Source organism: Temnothorax americanus, unplaced genomic scaffold (genome assembly GCF_048541705.1).
Source record: "Temnothorax americanus isolate GAGA-0224 unplaced genomic scaffold, ASM4854170v1 Scaffold15, whole genome shotgun sequence".
Taxonomy (NCBI): domain Eukaryota; kingdom Metazoa; phylum Arthropoda; class Insecta; order Hymenoptera; family Formicidae; genus Temnothorax; species Temnothorax americanus.
Window position 1 is genome coordinate 1,983,304 of NW_027509286.1, and position 21,813 is coordinate 2,005,116.

The 21,813-nt window shown below is 43.5% G+C and overlaps 4 protein-coding genes across 4 annotated transcripts in view; 2 read left to right on the forward strand and 2 right to left on the reverse strand.

The window, feature by feature from the left end:
* Nucleotides 1-12,102, reverse strand: part of Gw (trinucleotide repeat containing adaptor protein gawky) — a 72,455-nt gene extending 60,353 nt beyond the window's left edge. The window contains exon 1 of the mRNA XM_077401779.1: nt 11,955-12,102. The gene's annotated coding sequence lies outside the window, so the exon portion shown is untranslated. The remainder of the gene's footprint in view (nt 1-11,954) is intronic.
* Nucleotides 12,103-12,323: 221 nt separating this feature from the next.
* On the forward strand, nt 12,324-14,852 carry Stoml2 (stomatin like 2). Its single transcript, XM_077401787.1, has 7 exons — nt 12,324-12,968; nt 13,046-13,159; nt 13,331-13,478; nt 13,580-13,828; nt 13,966-14,121; nt 14,291-14,535; nt 14,625-14,852. The coding sequence occupies exons 1-7, from the start codon at nt 12,765-12,767 to the stop codon at nt 14,814-14,816; spliced, it is 1,308 nt and encodes a 435-aa protein (XP_077257913.1). The 5' UTR covers nt 12,324-12,764; the 3' UTR covers nt 14,817-14,852.
* A 253-nt stretch (nt 14,853-15,105) lies between these two features.
* Nucleotides 15,106-17,139, reverse strand: LOC143895026 (protein KRTCAP2 homolog). Its single transcript, XM_077401788.1, has 3 exons — nt 16,974-17,139; nt 16,500-16,718; nt 15,106-16,214 (listed from the first exon to the last, which is right to left on the reverse strand). The coding sequence occupies exons 1-3, from the start codon at nt 16,975-16,977 to the stop codon at nt 16,039-16,041; spliced, it is 399 nt and encodes a 132-aa protein (XP_077257914.1). The 5' UTR covers nt 16,978-17,139; the 3' UTR covers nt 15,106-16,038.
* Nucleotides 17,140-18,775: 1,636 nt separating this feature from the next.
* Nucleotides 18,776-20,925, forward strand: LOC143895022 (ribonuclease H2 subunit B). Its single transcript, XM_077401777.1, has 5 exons — nt 18,776-19,069; nt 19,239-19,477; nt 19,564-19,849; nt 20,038-20,264; nt 20,556-20,925. The coding sequence occupies exons 1-5, from the start codon at nt 18,982-18,984 to the stop codon at nt 20,649-20,651; spliced, it is 936 nt and encodes a 311-aa protein (XP_077257903.1). The 5' UTR covers nt 18,776-18,981; the 3' UTR covers nt 20,652-20,925.
* The last annotated feature ends 888 nt before the right edge of the window (nt 20,926-21,813 follow it).

Here is a 21,813-nt window from a genome sequence, read left to right on the forward strand (position 1 = left end):
CATTACTGTCACCTGGCAATTCCGCATCCGCGCGGGCCGCATTATTTCCGTGCGGCTTATCGACTTGAACGGGAAGCCATCCGAGAATAATTTCCGACGCCGTTGCCGCTCGCGACGCGGCGCAACCAAACCCGAGCGGATCGCCTTCGCCATTCGCCATCGCGAACGAACGCGCCGACTGAGACCTGAGACGCGAGCGACGGAAACTTCTCGCCGTGCGATGATCTTAGAGGAGCAAAAATGTTCCGAGAATATTCGAAACATTAACCGACAAGCGAGATACCTACACGAATCCCCAAACGTAAAAGCATCAAAGAATCTAAGCATCTAAGGCTGCGGTCCACTTGACGCTACAAATGCTTCGAAGCATTCTTCTTCTCCTTTCTTCTAATGAAGAAAGAAGGAGAAGAAGAGAACGCTTCAAAGCATTTGTAGCGTCAAGTGGACCACAGCCTAAGAATAATAAATATTCCGTTTATCTAGCGGTACCTAACGTTTTATCAAACCTTTCCGTAAAAAAAGCTGCTCTGCGGCTTTCCAAGCACCGCGCATACGAACGTAACGTTAAACGTGTGTTTAATTAGCGTTACTCGGAAATAACGAGCGTTCTCGACTGTCGGGTATATATGTATAGAGAGAATGCATAATCATTCGCGGAACGTTTCAGGCCTTTTCAACCACAGGCATCTGTAGCCGCTGCCAGGCCGCTTCCGTCGATCGGCGAGTCTCAGGAAAGGGACATCGCGCGAGCCCTCGCGAGCAGCCGTTCGCACGGAATCGCGGTCTCAGCATTATTTTCGAATCGAACAACGGTATGAATTTACTTTAAGATCAAAACTCGTCCGTCGAGTCTCGACGTACGAAGGATACAGAAGCGCTTTTAGCACTACACCGTCGCGCGATTGCCGATCGATATGCCGATCTGCTGGGCTATCTAATCTAAACGCAGTTTACCCAATGAGACTCGTCGTCGCGTATTTTTATCAAAAATAAAGGGAGGAGGGGGGAAGCCGAAGGGCGTTCCGGGAAATGCCCGCGCGTGCAACTGAACCGTGTATCTTCCGTAAAATCGCGTGTAAAAATTCGCGCGGACAATCGAGGCGACGTATCTACGATTCTCTATTATGCCGCGCGCACGGCCGAGGCTGGCTTATATCGATTAAAAATGGCGGATCGCTCGGACTCCCCGGACTCCCCGAAGCGCCGCTATTCGACGCGACTTCGCCGTGCGCGCGCGCGCGTATACACACGTATACACGTTCGACTCCGCTTTCCGTGTAAAGGAAGCATCATCTCGCCTCCCGCGATCCGCGGGGCATTTTCCATGCGCTTTTCTTCCCCACGTTTGTCCCTCCATCTCCCCCCCTCCTCCCTCCCTCCTCCTCCTCCTCCTCCTCCCGTCGTCGCCGACGCGACGTAACTGCGTTGCATGCGCCGCGAGCGCGTATTTTGAATGTCCCGTACGCGAGTATCAAAAATTATTGATCCACTCGATGCCACTGCGCGTGTGTTGCGTGTACGCGCGCGCGCACACAGGTAGTCATTGTGTGCGCTCGCGAGCCAGCGGTTCTCAACCTGGAGCATTCCCAAAGACCTAGGTTTCAGATTCTTTCACGAAAATCGTCCTCGTGAAACTCGCGCGATCTTTCGGTACGTCGACAACTTCAGATGGGAAGTAACGCCGAAATGACTATCGAGATTAATTCGAATGTCGAGGGTGACCCCCGATATTCCAACACGAATTTCACGTGGGCGCGGGATTATATTGCGCCGAATTTCCGCAAATATTAAGGTGCTAGATTCGGCAATTTGATTCGACGTGCGTCTTTATGACCGATATTCATAAAAGTCAGTCATATATTTAAGATCGTCTTAAGTTTATCTTTAGATAGTGTACGACTCGCGGCGTTTCATCGGCTATGAAGTATCTAAAAGTGAAATAAGACGATCTTATATAAGATCTGACTATGAATGCCTATTTCTCAAAGACATTGCAGAGTGCGTTCTCGACAGCGTAAGATTCGCGTCAGCAGATCGCGAATGACGCGAATCTCGCACAGAGAGACGAGGAGAAAAATATATACGCGGCATATATGTCGACTTGATCGTGATTCTCGAGGTTGAAGCGTCGCGTCGCGTCGGCCGCGGCTCCGCGCGTCCACGCTCGCGCGCGCGCGCGTCCGCCGGAACTGCGTCGTTCCGAGCGACGGACGGGCGCGAGAATGCCGGGGGTTGAGAACCGCCGGCGTGTGCGCGAGTGCACGCTAGGGTGCATGTATATGTAAATACGTGCGGCGACGAGTAACGCGCGCTGTTCTCTCTGGCGCACGTCTGCCCTTCTACTGCCGAGAGTGTCGCCGCTATTTCGAATACATCCTAAAGATAGCGTAATAATAGAGCGCGCGTAACCATTACTACCATCGGATCCGAATCACCGGCGAGGGTAATTCGCGCGGATCCCCAACCCGGCGTCAAAATGAACGACCCGGATAACTCGTTTCTCCCCTGTTTATCCCGACGCCACGACAAAATGAATTTTATCCCTCATTATCGATTGCGAGCCGCCATCTTTTGCGATTCTTGAACCGGATCTCCGAGGAAAGAGGAAATGTCTCGCCGATCGGCGAACGCTATCACAGCTATACTCGAATTAGTGCTAACGTATCGCGAAAGTGGCACCTACGTGCTACATCTCTGGAACGGATATACAATATCAGTCGCGTGGCACACATTTTTGCGCGATACCGCGGTCGCCCGGCCCGCGAGAGAGGGTACTCGACTTCGCAAAGAAATTCGCGGTCTCGGATCGCGAGGGAAAGCCTCTCCGCTATTAAAGGCGGATTAAAATAACGAGCTGTTTGCCGAATGAGGCCGCCGTAATAAAAGTTCACTCCCTCCGTGTCCGAAGGACGTGCCGATAAGGGCGATAAGAGAGGAAGAACGAGGAAAATTGATACCGTCCTTCCTCTGGTGGGTAAAAAAAAAAAGAGAGAGAGCGTCTAGTAGGGCAAACGGTACACGGCAAGTTGGCAAAGTCTTTTTTATCGGGACACGAAGGAGTTATTATCAGCTCGAGAGAACTCATTAGCCCCTTTATATATTGTAAAATACTCACAGTTCATAATTATTCTTAGACTGCGTCTGACGTTTATCGTCGGGTCACGCGTTATCGTTCACGAAAATACACGTATGTATAGGGCTCCCGCCCGAATATTCGACATATGCTTTGGGCGTCTTTACTTGCCATTTTATCTAATAACGCTCTTTGGCCTCCACTCCGCTCGTGTTTCTTTACGCGCGAAGTATACGTAAAAATACATAAATTACAAAACGCGACGGAAATTGTTGCTCTCTTCCTCTTCTTTTCCCTTTTATACGTCGCGAGAAAGATTATTTAAATTTCGAGATCGCCGAGAGAAAGAGACAAAGTGGCGTTTAACAACGAAAACTTTCCTACCTCCTGACTCGCGAAATATTATTCTCGCGACAAAGAGATTCCCTCTGAATCTCGAATTCCGGCGCAACTTTTTAGCGCCCTCCCTCCCCCTTCCCCGCCCTCGAAAACGTAACGCGGAGCATATAAAACCCTCCGGAGGATTGTTCGTCCGGAATTAAAAGCGGATAAACGTGATGCGCACACGAGAAGGGAGATAAATTTTCGCGCCCGGCGCACGGCGCAACGGCGATTCGCGTGAGGCAGTTAATTCGCGCGATGACGCTAATTGTAGCCATGCTAATTCGATTACGTTTAGCGGGGAAGGTCATCGGTGGGCGCGCGCTCGTGCGATCAGATGCAGCGATTTTATCGGATCGGCGAACACAATGTGACGTCTCTGTATCGAATTGTCGCGAATAATGGCACCCCAATCTCGCAAATGAGATATCACATTTGTCGAATAAAATTGCCAACCAGCACGGGACAAAAGCACGCCACATGCTGTAACGCGATTAATCGTAATGCATCAATTAACCAAATCAGCTCAATTATGTTTTATAATGCTGTTTTTTTTTCGAGGAGATAAAAGATATAAAAAATTATAGAACGATACAAATTTCGAGTTGGAAGGTTGGCCGCGATACATCGTGTCCCTTCTCTTTTCGGATTTTAGTAAAGGGATTTGGCCGCACCTTATTCTGCCCTTGCTTTAAAATTCAACGACAAATACACCGTCCTCTTAAAAAAACGTAACGAACAAATTTTAATCGGGGAGAGGAAACCGGATATTTTTAACGGTTACGCCGTGAATTACGTTATAATTATCATTGTTGCATCAGTTTGACGCGCGATACGCGGTGATCATAAAAACATAGATGTATATTAATGATATCGCATAATTACCAATAATGAAGTAATCGAATCGGCTATATGCCGTTAAACCCGCGATAATCGACGAAGCAGAAACGACGGCAAAAACTCGCGACGATAATTAAGTCGCGAGATAGTAATTAAGAAGGTCGTAGATTACAGGTTTGGGAACGCTAATGTGCAATCCTAAACTAATGTGAGCACCTTCCAATCTAATCGTATAGCTGGGCGAAAACGATCGCGAAGAGAAAAATTTCACGATCGCGTTTGTTCGTCGCGTCGTCTATCCAGAGACGGATTTCATTTGCGAAACAAAGTTTTCGAGCCAACTTTCGCGGACACCACCGTGGACGATCAATAAGAGAGGCTCGGTGTCGACGAGAACCTCAACCTGTGGTGCTCTTCAACCGATAACGAAAGCTAAAACGCTCGCGATACTTTTTTTCTCCGTGGCGAACGACACGCGAGGGATCGTTCTGAATTTCTAATAGCTAAAGATAAATGCGTCGATGCGTCTCGTTATATTATTACGTATATTATTATCGAAAATTAATCGTTATTAAATTATCACGGAATGACTATGATAAGCAAATAGATAAGTATATGATATGTGAAACACGAACCGAACCGTGTGCCCCGTACGCCCCAAGTTCACGCGGTTAAGATTATTTAGGTAGTTACGGTCCTGAGTGTATATCTGTTTGACAGGAATTCTATTTAAAACACAAGCGCGATGTATAATGCAGAGCGCGAGAGATAAGAATAAAATTGGGAATAAAAGAGACACGCGCAGCTGCTATCGATGAAAGACTCGCTTGACATATGTAATAATGACAAATATTTCGCGGCTGAATCGATTGATATCTTCCGCTCCGTTGAGTATTATCGAATGAGAGAGAAAAAATAGCCGGCTCTGGCCGGTCCCGATATATTGTCTAATCGGCGTAAATGCGAGATAAATAGAAGGCGTAAGAAAATCGATTTTCATCGCGATGCATGGGCCGTGTGCATCCTGCACTGATAACCATCGCTAATAGATTGCTCTCGGCGCGATCGCACGCGTGTCCTGTTACGGCGACGGTAAACATAATAAACGATGTTTTAACGGCTGTTTCCGCGCGTTACGTAACGGGTTTATTTTTATTTTCGAGCGCTCCGAAATGACACGCTAGAATCATCACGCCGACTATACTCGTATCTCGTATCCATATGTATACATGTATGTATATGTATATACATATAATATACATAGATATATATGCGCATACATTAAAACGCGTTAGGAAGTGCTTGACAATGCGGCGGCATCGCGCAAAAGTCCGGTAACGTCGGCGATGCTCGCGCGAGCATTCAGTAATCTTAATTATCGTTCAATAAGCACGAACGAAATTAGATCCCGTCCCGAACTCGACGAGAAAGAGATTATCTCGTCGCGGAACGAGAGAAAAGGAATGCCCGATGCAGCGCCGGGCCGGTTTGGAGCACGTCGAAGTTACGTGAAAATTGCCGGGGAAATCGGTTTGCATTCCGCTTCGCCGTAGGAAAAGGGAGCGTATTTCCTGGCGATTTTGCGCTACATTGCGTTCGACGTTGAGGGACGTCGGCACCCTTATAAAGAGCGTACAGCTATCAGCTTTATATCAACTGATATCTGTAATTCCGAAACTCTCGGAATCTAAACCGGAAGAATTAAGAATGGCGATTTTTGAATGAAGTATCGGAGATACTTGGAGATAACGGCTTGAACTTGTCATCGGTTTTCACGAGCGAGAGATAAAAGATGCCGTTTCTGCGTAATATACAGGATGTTTCCTAAATAAGTATATAAAAAATTAGAAGGGGATATTCCCCGTGGCTCATTTTAGAAAAAAAGATGCATTTTGAAAATAAAACAGTTTAGAGAGTGTATGTTTGTAAGACCTTTTCTTCCTAAAATAAGTTACGGAATATCCCCTTTAATTTTTTGTATAACTTACTTAAGAAACATCCTGTATAATTATATCAATAAATCGCAATAATATATCGATAAATCGAAGCGCAAGAGCATCGAGATTCTATCGCGCGTTTGCTGCAAACTTCCAGAGATATTTGCGTTTTAAATATTATATGCGACAATCGATATCGCTTCTATAACGATTGAAACACCTGCCATCTAATTAACCTACAGGAATCAATGTGTGCCATAAAAATAAATCGTGCGGACTGTCGAATGTTCCTATTCGAGGCGTCGAAAGCACTTCTTCGACAATGTCTTTCAGACGCTGATGGCATCGACGGACGAAATATCAATGCTTGCCGAAGTATCCCTGGATGTGCGCGACACGCACGATGCATCGTCAGCATCCCTGGATACCCGTACACATTTACGCGACACACACATGCATAAGCGGGCGCGCGTGCACGTCGCACCGGTTCGCGTCCGCCCCGCTATATGCACGCAGCGTTAGCTTGGCAACAAGCGGGCGCGGGCAGCCGGTTGCGGGGCAAGGTCGGCTCTTTCTCTCTCTGTCTCTCTCTCTCTCTCCCCCCCAACTCTATTTTATCCCGGGCATATATATTTATTACGAAACTCCTGGTATAGTATATCTCGTCGCGGCGCTGAAACCCGCTCGCGTAGAAAATTACGACTCCGACACGTTCGCAGGAAACGCGCGCTGCCGCCGCGCCGCGCGCCGCAGAAATCGGCGCCCTGCTCCGGTATTCCGTAAAAAAGAAAGAAGAAAACGCGCACGAAGCAAATTTTATCTACAATGTGCTCGATCAGACCCGAGTATCGGGGCCCCTTTCTGCGACTCGCTGAGGAACTACGCGCGCATAAAATCGCGAGTATGCATCGGCGAGGTTCGCGATATTTATTTCATTTTTCTTCTCGGGAAGTGTTTTGCGAAACGCTCGAAAGTCGCGCGGTCATTCTCGGGATTTTTGCGCCTTCTGAAAGTCACTGTAGAAGGTGGTGTCGGCGCGCGCGCAAACTTCATGTCTCACGACGGCGCGAACTTAACGATTCTTCGAACAATCTGAAGTTCCCAGCGGTGATTCGATCGTAAAGATTTCCGGATGCGTACCGGAAGTCGCTAAAAGAAAAAGCGCGTCAATTTTCTTGTGACACTGCACAGTCTTACTTTCTCTCGTGTCTAATTTTAATTTTATTTCGGTTTTTTTTCTTTCCGATTATATTAATAACAAATTCTATTAATTGCAGATTTATTAGTCTTCCCGTTATTTATGCCTCCCTTATAGGTGTCGATAGTAACGTCTGGTTCGCGTTAGATATAAGTATAGCACATTGTAATAAAAGCAAATATCAACTTGTTGCGCAGAAGAATTAGCAAAAAGTGTCGATAATAACGTCAGCTGTTGTCATCGTGCAAAAATAACGGAAATTTAGGTATTGATAGCCACCGATAAATTAAAAATCGCAAAAGATATGTATCTTGTTGAAAACATTCCGCTTTATTTCAGTTGCAACACACGCGAGTACAATTGTATAAATTTCACAGAGGTAACGATATGTTGAATTAATAATAGAGAAATTATCGTAAAAAAAAAACTATTCAATTATTCATATTCTCTTTGTATGCGAGACAAGCCTGCGATAGAGCATTGCTAAAATTCTGCAACGTCAGCAATGCAAAACTAGAAAATTCACGCGATCGCGGTATACAATAAACGTGGCGCACCCGTGAGACGACGTTATTTTTAAAGACCCTTCAGATATGCAAGCCGGTTTTAACACACCGCCGCCGCCGCGGTTAAAGCCGAGACTTTCCCCGCGCGAAATTAAGGATAACGCCGCACGGATTCGAAACGCGCGGTGCGAAAGCCGAATTGCCCCCCCCCCTCCCCCCCGCTGCGAGATAATAATTGGAGTAGCGTGGGAGCAGGATAAACGCCCGCGAGATTTTCCTTCCTTTTCGCACAAACGTACAAACGGAGTTTGCACAAGTTTTCTGACGCACAAGTTTGCGAAAGCGATTTTAGTGAAAGCTAGCGTCTACTCTCTGTCTCTCCGTTTCTCTGCCCTATTCTTCCGCGTGCCTCAGAATTCAGAATCCCGCTGCGTCTATTTCCAGCGCGGGTGTCCCGCATTGTTGTTCAGAAGAATCCACCACGACCCTTCTCGCCACGTCTCACGTTTACGGGGAAATTTACGACTGGCTTCTTAATTAGCCCGCTCCTCTTCTACGCGTGGATATCCGATATCGTAGACTTCGACTTCGTTTTTTAAATTGCCACTGTCATGCGACGCGCATGACAACGCGACGCATCCTGTTTTGCAATTCGCACTTTTCCGCCGTTTTCTAATGTCTTCGTAAGTGGCAGCCATTAGATGACCCACTCTGAATGCCGATAGAAGAAATTTTGTCCGCGCACACTCGCACATCGTGGACAACGTAGTTCGAAATAACAATAAAAAATTGGGAAGTGAGGAAACCTTCGGGACTCCAAAGTGGCTCGATTAGAATCACATAAATAAGACAGTCTAAAATAATCACGCAAACATTGTAACGTGGTAAGATCAAATCGGGTATTCCTTTTATTCGCGATCCGGAATTGTGACGACGTGTTAGCACGCGATCGTAAATATGCCCGTTGCTTCCCTCGCGCACGCCTGCATCTCAAAGCAGCGAAATCTATAAAAGAGCCTAAGTACCTATAATTGCAGAGGCAATTATGCGGCGGTGTGTCACAGTTTGTTTCTGGGCGGACTGGCGAACTTTTACCAGCCTCGATATTTCATCCACAATTAGCGCAAAACGTGACTGCAGCCGTCGGGTTGTCAGATTCAACCGTCGAAAATGTAGATCACGTTGATTATAAATGAAATCGGAGTCAGGCGTCTCCGCATTCAATATCAAATAAATAGAATATTAATTTCTCTAATGGACAACTTACTAATAGATTTAATTTATAATTTAATATAAGTCTATAAAATAGAATATAAATAGAATCGGCTTGTATACTTCAACTTACAATAGCGTCACGCTTCAAATCAATAACGGTTATTCCTCGTTTCGCTAGTCTGGCGTAAAAATCATCTCTCTCTCTCTCTCTCTCTCTCGGCATATAAATTCTACATACAGGATAAATCCGACGTAATTCCTTAATTAGGAGTCGTTGACCCAGTCAAAATTCAAAAATATCAAAAGTCCAAAGCAAATATGAAACCCTCGCGCGCGAGCGTCCCGCGAGATAGCGTCCAGCGAGTCGTCGTCGGGTTAGGTTCGTTTTTTTTTTTTTTTTTTTTTCGAAATAACCGCGTCGAGATTATCGTGGTGTCGCGAGAGTCGCCATGCGGCGGTGTGCGGACGGCCGATAAGATAAATTTAACATTTCTCCTGGGCATTATACCTCCGGGCGACCGACGACGGTTCGCCCTTCATCGTAGCGCTCCATAGCGCTCGGTCGCGTCACGCGTCACCTAACCTCTCTCGGCCGCGCACGCGCGACCTAGCCTGTCCGGCACTCGCGGGCAAAAGAGGAAGAGGACCGAATTATTTTCGCAACGCGCCGCCGCAGCCCCGGGCGTCCGTAATCAAATGAATATCTTTTTTTTCTCCCTTCCTCTTTCTCTATCTCTCTTCCCGATTTTCTCGTACGGTTCTCGCGCTCCCGCGACTCCGTTTTATCCGCTCCGGTCCGATCTATCCGCCTCGCGCGGTTCTCCACGCCGCGCGAGAGCGATGAGAGGAACCAAGAGGAACGGTCAATTCCTTTCCTCGGCCAGTTAACATCGATTAGCTCCGTCAAGCGCCCTCCGACCGTGCCACGTAGCTGACGTAGCGCACATACGCGCGCGATACGCTCCGCAGTCCGCGCTAGACCCGTTAGGTATACTTCGTGTAACATAATCGAACGTATACACTATTATCGTTCCGGCGCATTAATCGAAACGCGAGGAACGAGCGGCGGAGAGAGAGAGAGAGAGAGAGAGAGACGCGAAAAATCCTTCGGGGATAAGAACCGGCGTAACTCTTCGTCACCGCTGCAAATTGTGGAGCAAATAGAAAAAAAAGTCTTGCACTTACACCGCGTGTTCGCGGCATCGAGAAATCTAAACTCGCCGACCCCGCGAACCGTGAAGTAAAAATGGGAAGCAAATAGAATAGAATTCGAATAAACTGATACGATCTCGTCGATTCGAGTTCGGATTTCGACATTACGGAAAGGAGAACGACTTTTATGCCCGTCGCTGATAAGAACGGAGGAAATGGCGTGGACCTTCTTACAGGCTCTCCCATTCTCTCTCTCTCTCTCTCTCTCTCTGTCGTTACAGAAAATTTATCGCGTCCGTTTCGCCGGTTGGAACGTCGGGCTCTTTTATTCTCAGCAGGTCGGACACGCAGCTGCCTGCTAAAGGACAAAAAGGAAAAGACGAGGTATCCGGACGCTTCCTCTACCCCTCCCCGCCTGACGCTTGGCGCTCGGCGCAACTTGAAGAACCGGGCGAACACGCTGGTTGGTCAATCTCCGCGTGTGCACCATCTCCGTCCTCCGTCCTCCGTCGTCGTTATTAAAGATTCGCTTAACCTACGCCGCGCCGCGGAGATTAGGAACGAGAATCTCGGCTTCTGTCTCGCGACGACGCCGCGCCGGGTGCGCGAGAATACGCGCGCCCCTGGGACTTTCTCCACGGCGGTCCCTGCGGGGCACAGAAAACGCCGATCGTACACCGGCGCGCTCGACTTCCTCGCCAAGTGAAACGGTCCTCGGCTCTCGGCTCTTTGCGAAGTCGCGCCATCGAAATCGTCGCGGTTACTCCGTTCAGCGTCTCCGCCTTTTATCTATATATGTATATGTATATCCCAGCGGAGCTAAAATATATAAATTTACACTTAAAAATCAATGATCGAAATGTCGCGACAACCGTTTTAAATACAGATAAGCCAGTTTGGTCGAACGGAAAATCATTATTGTTGAACAAATTATATAAATGTGGAATATATATATAGTAAATATATACGTGTATATATCTCATATTATACATATATATAATATAGTACAATATCATACATATACATATATGTATATATTCATGCGTACGTCCTCAAGACCCGAAAACAGGCAGTTGCGCTCGATAATAATAACTTTAATCGCAACCGGGGAGATAGCCTGGACTCGCTAACGGATCGATTGTCGGCTCCGATATTCCGTCGCGCTCTCGTTCCGATCGAGGGTTCACCCTTTTTCCTCGTTTTCGTCCCGTCTGGAAATGTGTCGGTCCGCCGTCCGCCGACGTCGTCGCGTACCTCGGGAAGATCGACGCGCGTCAGAATGTTAGAAAGCTGACCTGACGCTCCGTCGCGTCGCGTCGGCTCCAAGCGAAGCCCGAGCGGATAAAACGTCAGCGCCGTACAATATGGTAACCGGCGCGGCACGGCACGGACACGGACCCGTTCCTTACGTAAGTTTCCGACTTCCCTCGAGGCTGTCAACCATCCCGTCCCCGAACCCGTGCGTATTTATTGGTGCCGCGCGTCGCGCGACGCGACGCCTCGTCTCATCGACGCCCGTACGCACGTCCACGTAGGTACGCGCGTCGGGGTCGCATTTTTGCGTTGCGAACGGTGTACATTGCCGTTGCGCGCGCGAGACGCGAGACGCGAGTACTCGCGTCGACTCGCGTCGCGCCAAATCGGTCCCTCACCTGCGAGACGGTCCGTCGCGTGCCGGCGCCTGTCTCTCCACAACGTCGGTCTCGCTTGTCACACGGCGAAATCACACTTTTCACACACGCAAAAACCACATCTCGTTACGATCACAGTGTTCTTATTGAAAATGCTGTTAACAGAGAACGTGCGGTGCCGTTAAATAGGGCATCTGGCGTCGGGGACTTCTCGGACGGCTCGAAGATGGCGCATGGCGCACGTCGCAAGTCGCAGGTCGCAAGTCTGAGGTGCTGAACTGAACGCTTCCGGAGCTGAGACCCGTTATTCCCCTGTAGCCACGCGCGTCGGCCACTTCTCTTCCAATCTCTCCGAAGCCCGGCCCGGCGCGGCGTGCCGTCTTTCCGCGGAATCCTGTGGCTCCTCGCGGCGATTGGCCCGACCAGGCCGCGACTGGCGAGGCGACTGCCTTGAAGCTCGCTGGAAACTGCAGGCAGTTCGAACCTCGCGTGTTCGAAAATAAACTGGCTGTGCCAGTAAAAAAAATGAAATTTAAAAACGTTAAAAATCGCACTGCAATAAGGGATCACGCGACTGTCCCTGAACTCCCTGGAAGGGCTCATGTAACTCGTGTTTATTTAGGACCGTAAAACCGTCATTCAACCATTTTCGGTCAGCTATTATAATTTACTGGTGAGAGAAATGAACGCCGATATAATTTTCGATGCTGTCGTTTGTCATTTTTTTTCCACCGGCGGTAGTCAGGTGTGTTTTCGAACGCGCCGTTGAACGGCGCATATCTCGATTATCTCGAGATATCTGGAGTAGAGGTTTCGTTTCTGTCGCGTCGGATGCTCCATGGTGGCCGACGCCGGGTCAATTTTCAATTTCCGAAGATATCGCGGATCAGTTGTATAACCTACGAAAAAACGCAATCTGTCAGTCTATATTACATTTTTCGTACATTCACTCAGAACTGGTATAACAAAAAGATGTATAAGCGCGCGGTAACCGGTAGTGCCGTGATACTGGCGAGAAATTTAGGATTTGTTAAGGTGAGGTATCGCCTTTCCCGACTTCGAAGGGATTTTTAATTCACGGAAAGTTTCACGGAGCGTTTTTCACGTTGCAGGACCACGCGTTTGCCGGTGTGGGAAGTAAAACGTTTAGCTCGATGACCCAGAATTCGCGGTACAAAGCGCTAACCCCGATAAACACCGTCATAATGTTCGTTCCGCAACAACAGGTTCGTTTAACGCACGGTACACTTGTAACGTGTGTCAAGCTATTGCGGATTATTCGTATTATCAAATCGTCTTCGATTCGACTTGCGACTCGTTCTTAAATTATTTCAAGTAAGAACTACGTGCGAAATTAACTTGGCGGTCACTAGCCTAAAGGAAAGCGTTTTACTTAGGCATGGATCGTGGAACGAATGGGGAAGTTCCATAAAATTTTAGAGCCAGGCCTGAACATTTTACTACCGGTCATCGACAAAGTCAGATACGTACAAATTTTGAAGGAACTGGCGATAGACGTGCCGCAGCAGAGCGCCGTTACGTCGGGTAGGTACGCCGCCGCGCTGGTCCGATGCAAGCTTTCAGAATCGTGCGCGCGGCGTGTAGCACAGTATTTGTAATCAACATCTGTTCTAATTTTCTTTCAGATAACGTGACTCTGAGTATCGACGCGGTATTGTATTTAAGAGTTACTGATCCTTATCTAGCATCTTATGGCGTTGAGGATGCCGAGTTTGCGGTAATTCAAGTAGCCCAAACCACCATGAGATCTGAGTTAGGAAAGATATCTTTAGATAAAGTATTTAGGGAAAGGGAAGGATTAAATGTTTCCATTGTTGAAAGTATCAATAAGGCCAGTGGCGCGTGGGGAATAACGTGCCTGCGATATGAGATACGTAAGTTGCAAAAGTAGTAACTATATGATAAATGTTTCGCGTTGCGTGTGTGTGTGTGTGTGTGTGTGTGTGAGTAATACTAGACCTACTTAAAATTAATAATTATATTCTTTATCGTACTTGTATTTGTATGCTAGGGGATATAAAGTTACCGTCGAGGGTGCAAGAAGCGATGCAAATGCAGGTGGAAGCCGAACGAAAGAAACGTGCCGCTATATTGGAATCTGAAGGTGTTAGAGAGGCTGAGATAAATGTGGCCGAGGGCAAACGACTCGCACAAATTTTAGCTTCGGGTACTGTACCAGTCATATTCGGTGTAGCTCAATATCGGTGAATTTGAGGAAGTTACGCTGCTTTATGTAATTTATTTGAAAGAGCAAATTTAATATTGTATATGCAGACACGCGATTAGTGAGAACATTAATTTTTGTAATGATAAACTTGATTGTTGCTTGATCGTAGAAGCGGCAAGGCAAGAGCAAATAAATAGAGCTACCGGAGAATCTGCGGCAATAGTAGCAGTGGCGGAGGCAAGGGCCAAGGGATTACAGGTAGTTGCAAATGCCCTTGGCGCGACGGATGCGAAAAACGCAGCGGCACTCAGCGTAGCGGAACAATATGTCAATGCGTTTAACAAGCTAGCAAAAGTTAATAATACATTAATATTGCCAAGCAACGTAGGAGACGTTCCGACATTCGTAGCGCAGGTTTGTCTCGCTCACTGTGTTTCGTGGGTTATCCATTAAAATTTTAATAATACTATTATTAAAGCCAAGTACGTTGTTGCGTTCCACAGGCGATGGCAATTTATAAACGAGTAATGCCGGAACACGACAATGATGAACAAACGAAACAAATAACGAGTAATCAATCGAGTGCTTCAGTTCGAAGGGAGGAATCCGATGAAGCATTTGAATACTTCAGCGACAAGGAAGAGGCTGAAAAGCACAGGAAAAACGTGGAAAAACAAAAGCCCCGAATATTATAAATATGTGTACCTGCAATAAAAAAATATTTTCATATTTTTCAAGTTATTCAATTGAATTTTGCAATGTAAATATCATAATTTACGATCATAAAGCATTAAGGTAGTCGTCTCGTCAGGGCATGTATTAGATAAAGTTTTCGATTTTGGATTTTATATCAAATTATATGATCAGCTTTGCAGTCGATTTTTTCTGTGGCTCCTTACCGACTATTTACTCTAGAAAATCGATCTCGAAAATCACAAATTTTGCATTACTTCATACAGACGGCCAGAAAAAGAAGGCTCTATCACGGTTTCAATCACATATTTTTCGCATTTTTCGATTAGATGAAGTGAGAAAAAACATTGCTTTTTGTACATTAGATTTCGAAGAATCCGATGCAACCATAAAATATATAGTTTACCGGAGATTTCGCTGCTAATTTTTTAGTTTATTTTAGTGAAAATGCGGTAATCGAGCAGACATTCTTTGGTCGAGGTAAGGTTGGGAAGACTTGGCAAGCCGCTGGCTAATCACTGTAGTTGCAGGTTATGAGGCTCGTCTTTCTTAGCCGAATTGGATAGTAATTGACACCCCTGTCATGCGTTTTGAAACCCTTTCTCAGTAATTGTCAAAATTCAATCGAAAAGGAGATGTAACCTCACTTGTAACCTTTCTCGACGACTCGCATGATCAGCTGATCAAAACGGAGTCAAATGAGAAAAATCACATAATTTGGAAAAAGTAACATACTTTGGCACGTATGAAATTTTACACCATAATTCATAAAATTATTTTTCCCTTAGCAAAAATTGCCTGAAATATATTTCTGAACGTGAAAACCTACAAACAGTCACATGACTAGCACGTAGCGAGACGCCTACCTTAAACCGAATCTAATTCATTAGTCCTTTTTCTTAATTCTTTTGTTGCATTACGAACTAACGTAAACACTTTTTCAAATTTATATATATTTATATATATCTATATATTTTTATATACATTTATATGACATTTATATGACATATATTTATATGAAAAGTTGACGTAGCACCATGACAGTAATTAAAATTCAGTAGAAATCTCAAACCATACTTATATCTAGAGAAAGTAATATTGAACAACTTACACAGTTGGCATTGTACGTTGTACTATAAATTGGAAGCTTTATGGAAAGTACAATATTATGGTATACATGATAGAGAGTAAAAAGATATGTAATACGAACATCCTTATGCCTATTCACTTATTGCGTCTCTTGGTTTGCATTACTGTGTTCTGTGTAGATACACCGTACGTTTCTTGAGAAATTTTACTCATATAATACAACGCAATCAAAGAGAATATCAAACATGTCGTGATGGACACACGGTGAATTAAAGCAGAAGCGATTAGGCTTAAAGTCAATGAAAAGACCACTGTAACAAAACAAAAGTACATTAGTTTGCTTGCATATACCACTTGAAAATTACTTATCTTTGTATACCATCCGCTTAAATAATTCGCTTTATAAGTAAAACTCGATTGCAATATACGAGCTACAAGCCTCTCAGAAGCCAAGCCAATGATCAACTTTAAAGAAATAAAAAGTAGAGAAAATTAATGAAATTACTGTATTCTGACACTAAAATTGAAAAAATTCACAAAATTTGATTAGTTTGACTTTCAAGAGGTTTCTCTATCGATACTATTTCTATGTGTACCTTCTGGGAGTAATTTTTGTTGGAAAGATTTTCCAAATAAAGTACTCTCGAGATTTCCCACGGCGGTCAGCGTACAAATGAACAACAAAGATCCAATCCATCCTCCCAGAATCGTTCCCAGCTGCGTCGAGCTGAGCCAGACTTTGTACATCTGCATGCCGGAGAACAGTAAGACCATCATTATCGACGACAGCACGAATGACACTCCGCTGCTAACAGCTGTAACATTAACGCGTCACGTAGCGATGATATTAACGAGTAACTAGAGACACGGATAAATCATTGAATTGCAACGAGACTTAAATATCAATTCAACGATTGATAACTCCTTGCTTTAGCAACTGATAACTCCTCGCTTTAGTAGCTGATAACTCTATAGAGCTTGCCTGCTCTGGAGAAGAGCTTTTGTCGAATTTTTTTCTGTATGGTATTCGAGTACTTGGGGCGTAGAACTTCCAAAGCGCCGACACTCACCCATTGTTGCCGAGAAATTTGGAAATAATCCCAAAGGAACAATCACACCTGTCCCTTCCTTTTTCTCTCGCAGCGAGAATTCAATCGGAAATCGCGTGCAACTAGGCAACTACCTGCGAGCATTCATTCAGGTTAAGTTTGTATAACCGGCGTAGCGTGCTGGACGTATGTACATTGGACATACATACGTCATACGTCAGCAAACTGAGCAACCCCACTACCCAAAGAATGAATTTATTGATTAAAAGTGGGAATATTTCTTTTTTTGTTACAGAAAACATGTACAGATTGCAGGCTAAAGTATTACCAATACTCAAGAAAAAATGAGTTTTTTAAGATACATCATTATAAAAGAATGCATTAGGATAAAAATATTAATTTCGTTATTATTGTTGTTATTGTGGTTATTATTATTTGTTTTTAAAGAATTTTATTATAAAAATGTAACTAAGAATAAATAGATAATTTAAATAACAATTTATAAGTTATTTATCTGCTTACTTTTACTACTATCTCTATATTTTTATTTTTAGACTTGTTTCAATTAATATATCAAGTATTCATTAAATTGCAAGCAACATTATTATTATTATTCTTTTTAATGCACTTTGCAATTTATGAAATGTAGATAATGATTTTTTTTGTAGTCTCGGTTCTTTTGAGACCTCTGGAAGAGTCCACAGCACTTTTGTAAGTATATATAATGAAGGCCGGGATAAAAAAAACCACAGTGGTGTAAGTCAAATTTTTTTAAATATTTTCTCGTGGGCATTATAGATGCACGTTATATATTGTACAGATTGCATCTATGCATACGAGAAAATATTAAAAAAAATTTGATTTACACCACTGTGGGTTTTATCCCTCGATCCATATATACTTACAAAAGTGGACCCTTCTGCAGTTTCAAGAAACGAGATTACAAAAAGAAATCCTTATCTACATTTCATAAATTGCAAAGTGCATTAAAAGAAATAATAATAATATTGCTTAAACCACTATGGAGGGATAAGAGCCACCTCATAGCCACCACTATGTGGTTCTTATCCCTCCATATATCCTAATAAATTTCTTTTTATAACCATCATTGTACATTTTTGAAGTTTATTTGTCCGTAAAAATCACAAAAACCGATTACGCAAATTTTTACGTTGTTTCCCCACTTCGTGCAGTACTACGCAACTTATACATATATGTATATCATCTAGCCAGACACCAAGTCAAAAAGTAAGGAAGACACTAAGAAAAAAAATCGACCAGGAAAAAGAAAGATAAGAAAATCAAGAAAAAAAGAAAAGCTTCTAACAATAAGATTCTTTGCCCTTTCCGCTTTTGCCTTTATTTTTTATTTTTAATTGAAATGTGCTATTTGATATTTTGTACTTTCTAACATAAATAACAACATATATAATAATAAAAACAACACATAATAGCAACATAACATAATAATAATAACATAACGTAATAACAACAATTTTTATAACATAATTACCACATATAATAAAATTTTATGTAATTAAACATTATAATTCGATATTTAACTAACAAAAACTTAAAAATTTAATTTCTTGGAATATATAATAAATCAATCGCCAATTAAATTGATCAAAGCTTCGTCAAAGTCATCTTAAATTTAAATAATTCATATTTTTCATTGTCGTGTTCTTTATAGCTACGCTATTCAAATAAACGCGTCCAAATTTTCAAACCGCGCCGTCTGCCCGCATTGCCCGCAATGGCCGCAATATGTCGCGTGCAGGACGGACGTGCGAGACCGCGCGCGGGTCGAAGCTAACGCTCGTGATGCATCGAGAACGAGAACGAGATTGCTCGCGAAAGACGGCAGACGCAGACGGGCCCGATCGTTGAACTCCCCCGCGTCCGTTCCGTGTGTGAGCGCGAGTGAATTAGCGAATGGCGTCATTGGCGTCGAGCGTTCTACCGTCCAGGTCCAGCCGGGAAGGTTAACCTGTAATAAACCGAACGGTGACGCGCGGCACGCGGGAAGATGCCGCGCGCCAAGAGTTTGCCGCAGAAGCTGGTCAAGGTGGCGAGCTGTCACCCGTCGGCGAGCACATGGGTGTTCCTCATGAAGGGTAAGCGCGAGCACAATTTATTGCCGTTCATCACACCGACACAATTTCCCACAGTCTTCTCTGAACGACCGTCGATTTGAGTTCTGCGATTGATCGCGTGGATAGACGTGTTCCTTGTGAGAAAAAACGACCTCCGAATTGCGTATCCATGAAAATGTATGTATTTCAGAAGATACTCTGGACAGCACAAGCGGGGGTCAACCAGAGATCGTAAAGCTTAGACATCCAGCGTCCGATAAGCCGGCTGTATTCGCATTCAGCCCTGGAAATCTCACGGTGCAAGAGGTTTTGATCTTTGACGAAAAGAAGAGATCTTGGTTCATCGATAATAATGTCAAATCTGATGGCAAGTTGCACTTGTCGACACCAATCGATCCAATCTTCTTGGCTTTGCCGTACTTAAGGAAGGTAATTGTAGAACTTTACTTTTTACCTTTTACATATGTAGACATTTCTTTGAGACGGTCGTTGGAAAACTCGTGTCTTTCTTACAGTCGCAACTGGCGCAACCTTTGGAACAATGTCTCTGGGATGAAGATTTTCCGGAGACGTCTCGTCTCGCGCAATGTGAAAACTTGAACCTGTCGTTGGTCGCGGATCGTAAGGGAGATGAATCGATGCAAGCGTTCAAGTTTAACGAGGAGAAGTCGTTGAACTGGTTGCGAAAGAAGGTAGAAAAGGTAGCGCACGTACTAAAAGAAAAAGGAGTCCATGTATCTCAAGGTGCTATGAGTGCCACTTACGTTAAGAGTACTAAATACGAAAGTGGTACGGAAGCAGGTAAGAAAAACAATATAATCATAAACCGCGATTACGATGCGGTTTTAAGTAACAAGGACATTGGATAAGACGAAACGTTTGAGAATTCCTCGATATCTGTTGTAGCTGACCAATTTTTGTAGGCCACCATCTACAAGCAAATGTTGAATTTATTGACAAAGCGCTACGTGATGAAAATTTTCTTACAGAATACTTAAAATATGCGCATGGTATCGTGTCAGAATATCTTGCCGAAGATCTGTCAAAGAAGCTGGCACAACGTTTGAATATATCTGACGAAGTGGAGAATAAAAAACGCAAGCTGACCAGTCCTAAAAATGAGACGGATGAGAAGAAACTTAAGAAAGATTCGGTGGAAGAAAGCCCTGTGTCGAAAACAAAGAAGCAGACAAAAGAATTAAGTAAACCTGAAAAGGTCAGTTATTGATAAAAATAGTAATTATAATCATTTCAGTAAATGATAACTATGATATTATAAACATCAACCTACGAATAAAATTTATATTAGTAATTTTTAACTGTTCAAAAATTTCAATTTATTGTTTTAATATTATAATAATGTTGTGTAATATTGTAATATTGTATTTGCTTTGTTTATTTAAGATTATAAACGTGGGAAAAATATCTATAAAATCTATAAAGAATTTTCAAAATAGTACATTTATGTGACTAACTTTATAATTCATATCTATATATTTTTTTACAGAGCCAAAAAAGCGCTGCCCCCGGCAAAAAGGAATTGGCTAGGCAGAGAGCAGCGACAGGATCTAAAAGCATTACTAGCTTTTTTCAAAAGAAATGAATGTCAAGCAAGTGTAGAATGTTTTTAAAGATTAATGCATTATAGACATTTGTCGTTATATCATGTACGGTTTTAAAATTTTTACTACTACGTATAAAATCTGTGTGTTTAATGTCAAAGTTGAAAATTTTAATATTTTATGGATAATTATGTAATAACGAACCAATTTTTTTCGCCAATATTTTAATAAGTTTATGTAATACTATTAATATTTAAGCACGATGTAGCACATGCAATAATAAATATTTAATAAAAGAATATACTAGCAACTAAATTCTTATTTTCTTTTATTCCTAACTTATATCTTTTTTTAAATAAAATTTTTATATGTTTAATTATATTCTGATACTTTGTCGATTTTTAAGAATTTAAAATTAATTTAATTATGTTTGTAATTAGAATATACCAGCAACTAAATTCTTGTTTTCTTATTCCTAACTTATATTTTTTTAAAATAAAATTTTAACGTTATTTAATTATATTCTGATACTTTGTCGATTTTTAAGAATTTAAAGTTAATTTAATTATGTCTGTAATTAGAATATAAATGACGTCGATAATTACTGATATTTGATATAAAATTACTTTTTACAATACTGACTTATTCCGGTATTTATCGACGTCCTTTTAATTATCGATATTTATAGTTTTTTATACTCTTGAGTAACAAAAGAGAATTTATAATAATTTAACTTATTCTAACATTGTATTTTTTTATTTAATTATATTGTATTATTTTATTATATATTATATTAATTATATTATTTCCTCATATTTTTTATTTAATTAAAAATCCGCACATAGTCGGGCGAGAGGTGGTGGAACGCGTTGAGTCGAGCCTGGTCGAGCCCCCGGATCTGGCCAATCACGTTCCGCCGCCCCGCGCCGCCGCCGGCGCGGCGGATCGATACGGTGACGGTGACGTAGTAGGCAGTGTAGGCACCGCGCACGGCGCAGTCCGTACCAACCCGTACTAGCGGCGCGACCGTTGAACTCGAAAGCTCCGTACCTCGAAGATCGGCGCGTTTTCGACGTTGTTTCTGGCGATGAGCGGACTTGCCACTTGTTTCCGTCAACGCTCGGAGGCTCGGAGTAGCGTTACCTGCGTGAGTGACTCAGTTATCATTCTCCCGAGGACGTTCGCACAGGTAGGAAGTGTTTG

Coding starts and splice junctions, on each gene's coding strand:
- Stoml2 (XM_077401787.1), top strand. CDS start 12,765: ATGCTCCATGGTGGCCGACGCCGGGTCAATTTTCAATTTCCGAAGATA. Junction 12,969..13,045: donor GAAATTTAGGATTTGTTAAG/GTGAGGTATCGC, acceptor TTCACGTTGCAG/GACCACGCGTTTGCCGGTGT. Junction 13,829..13,965: donor GTGCCTGCGATATGAGATAC/GTAAGTTGCAAA, acceptor TTTGTATGCTAG/GGGATATAAAGTTACCGTCG.
- LOC143895026 (XM_077401788.1), bottom strand. Junction 16,215..16,499: donor ACAAAAATTACTCCCAGAAG/GTACACATAGAA, acceptor GTTTTGTTACAG/TGGTCTTTTCATTGACTTTA.
- LOC143895022 (XM_077401777.1), top strand. CDS start 18,982: ATGCCGCGCGCCAAGAGTTTGCCGCAGAAGCTGGTCAAGGTGGCGAGC. Junction 19,070..19,238: donor ATGGGTGTTCCTCATGAAGG/GTAAGCGCGAGC, acceptor TATGTATTTCAG/AAGATACTCTGGACAGCACA. Junction 19,850..20,037: donor CGAAAGTGGTACGGAAGCAG/GTAAGAAAAACA, acceptor ATTTTCTTACAG/AATACTTAAAATATGCGCAT.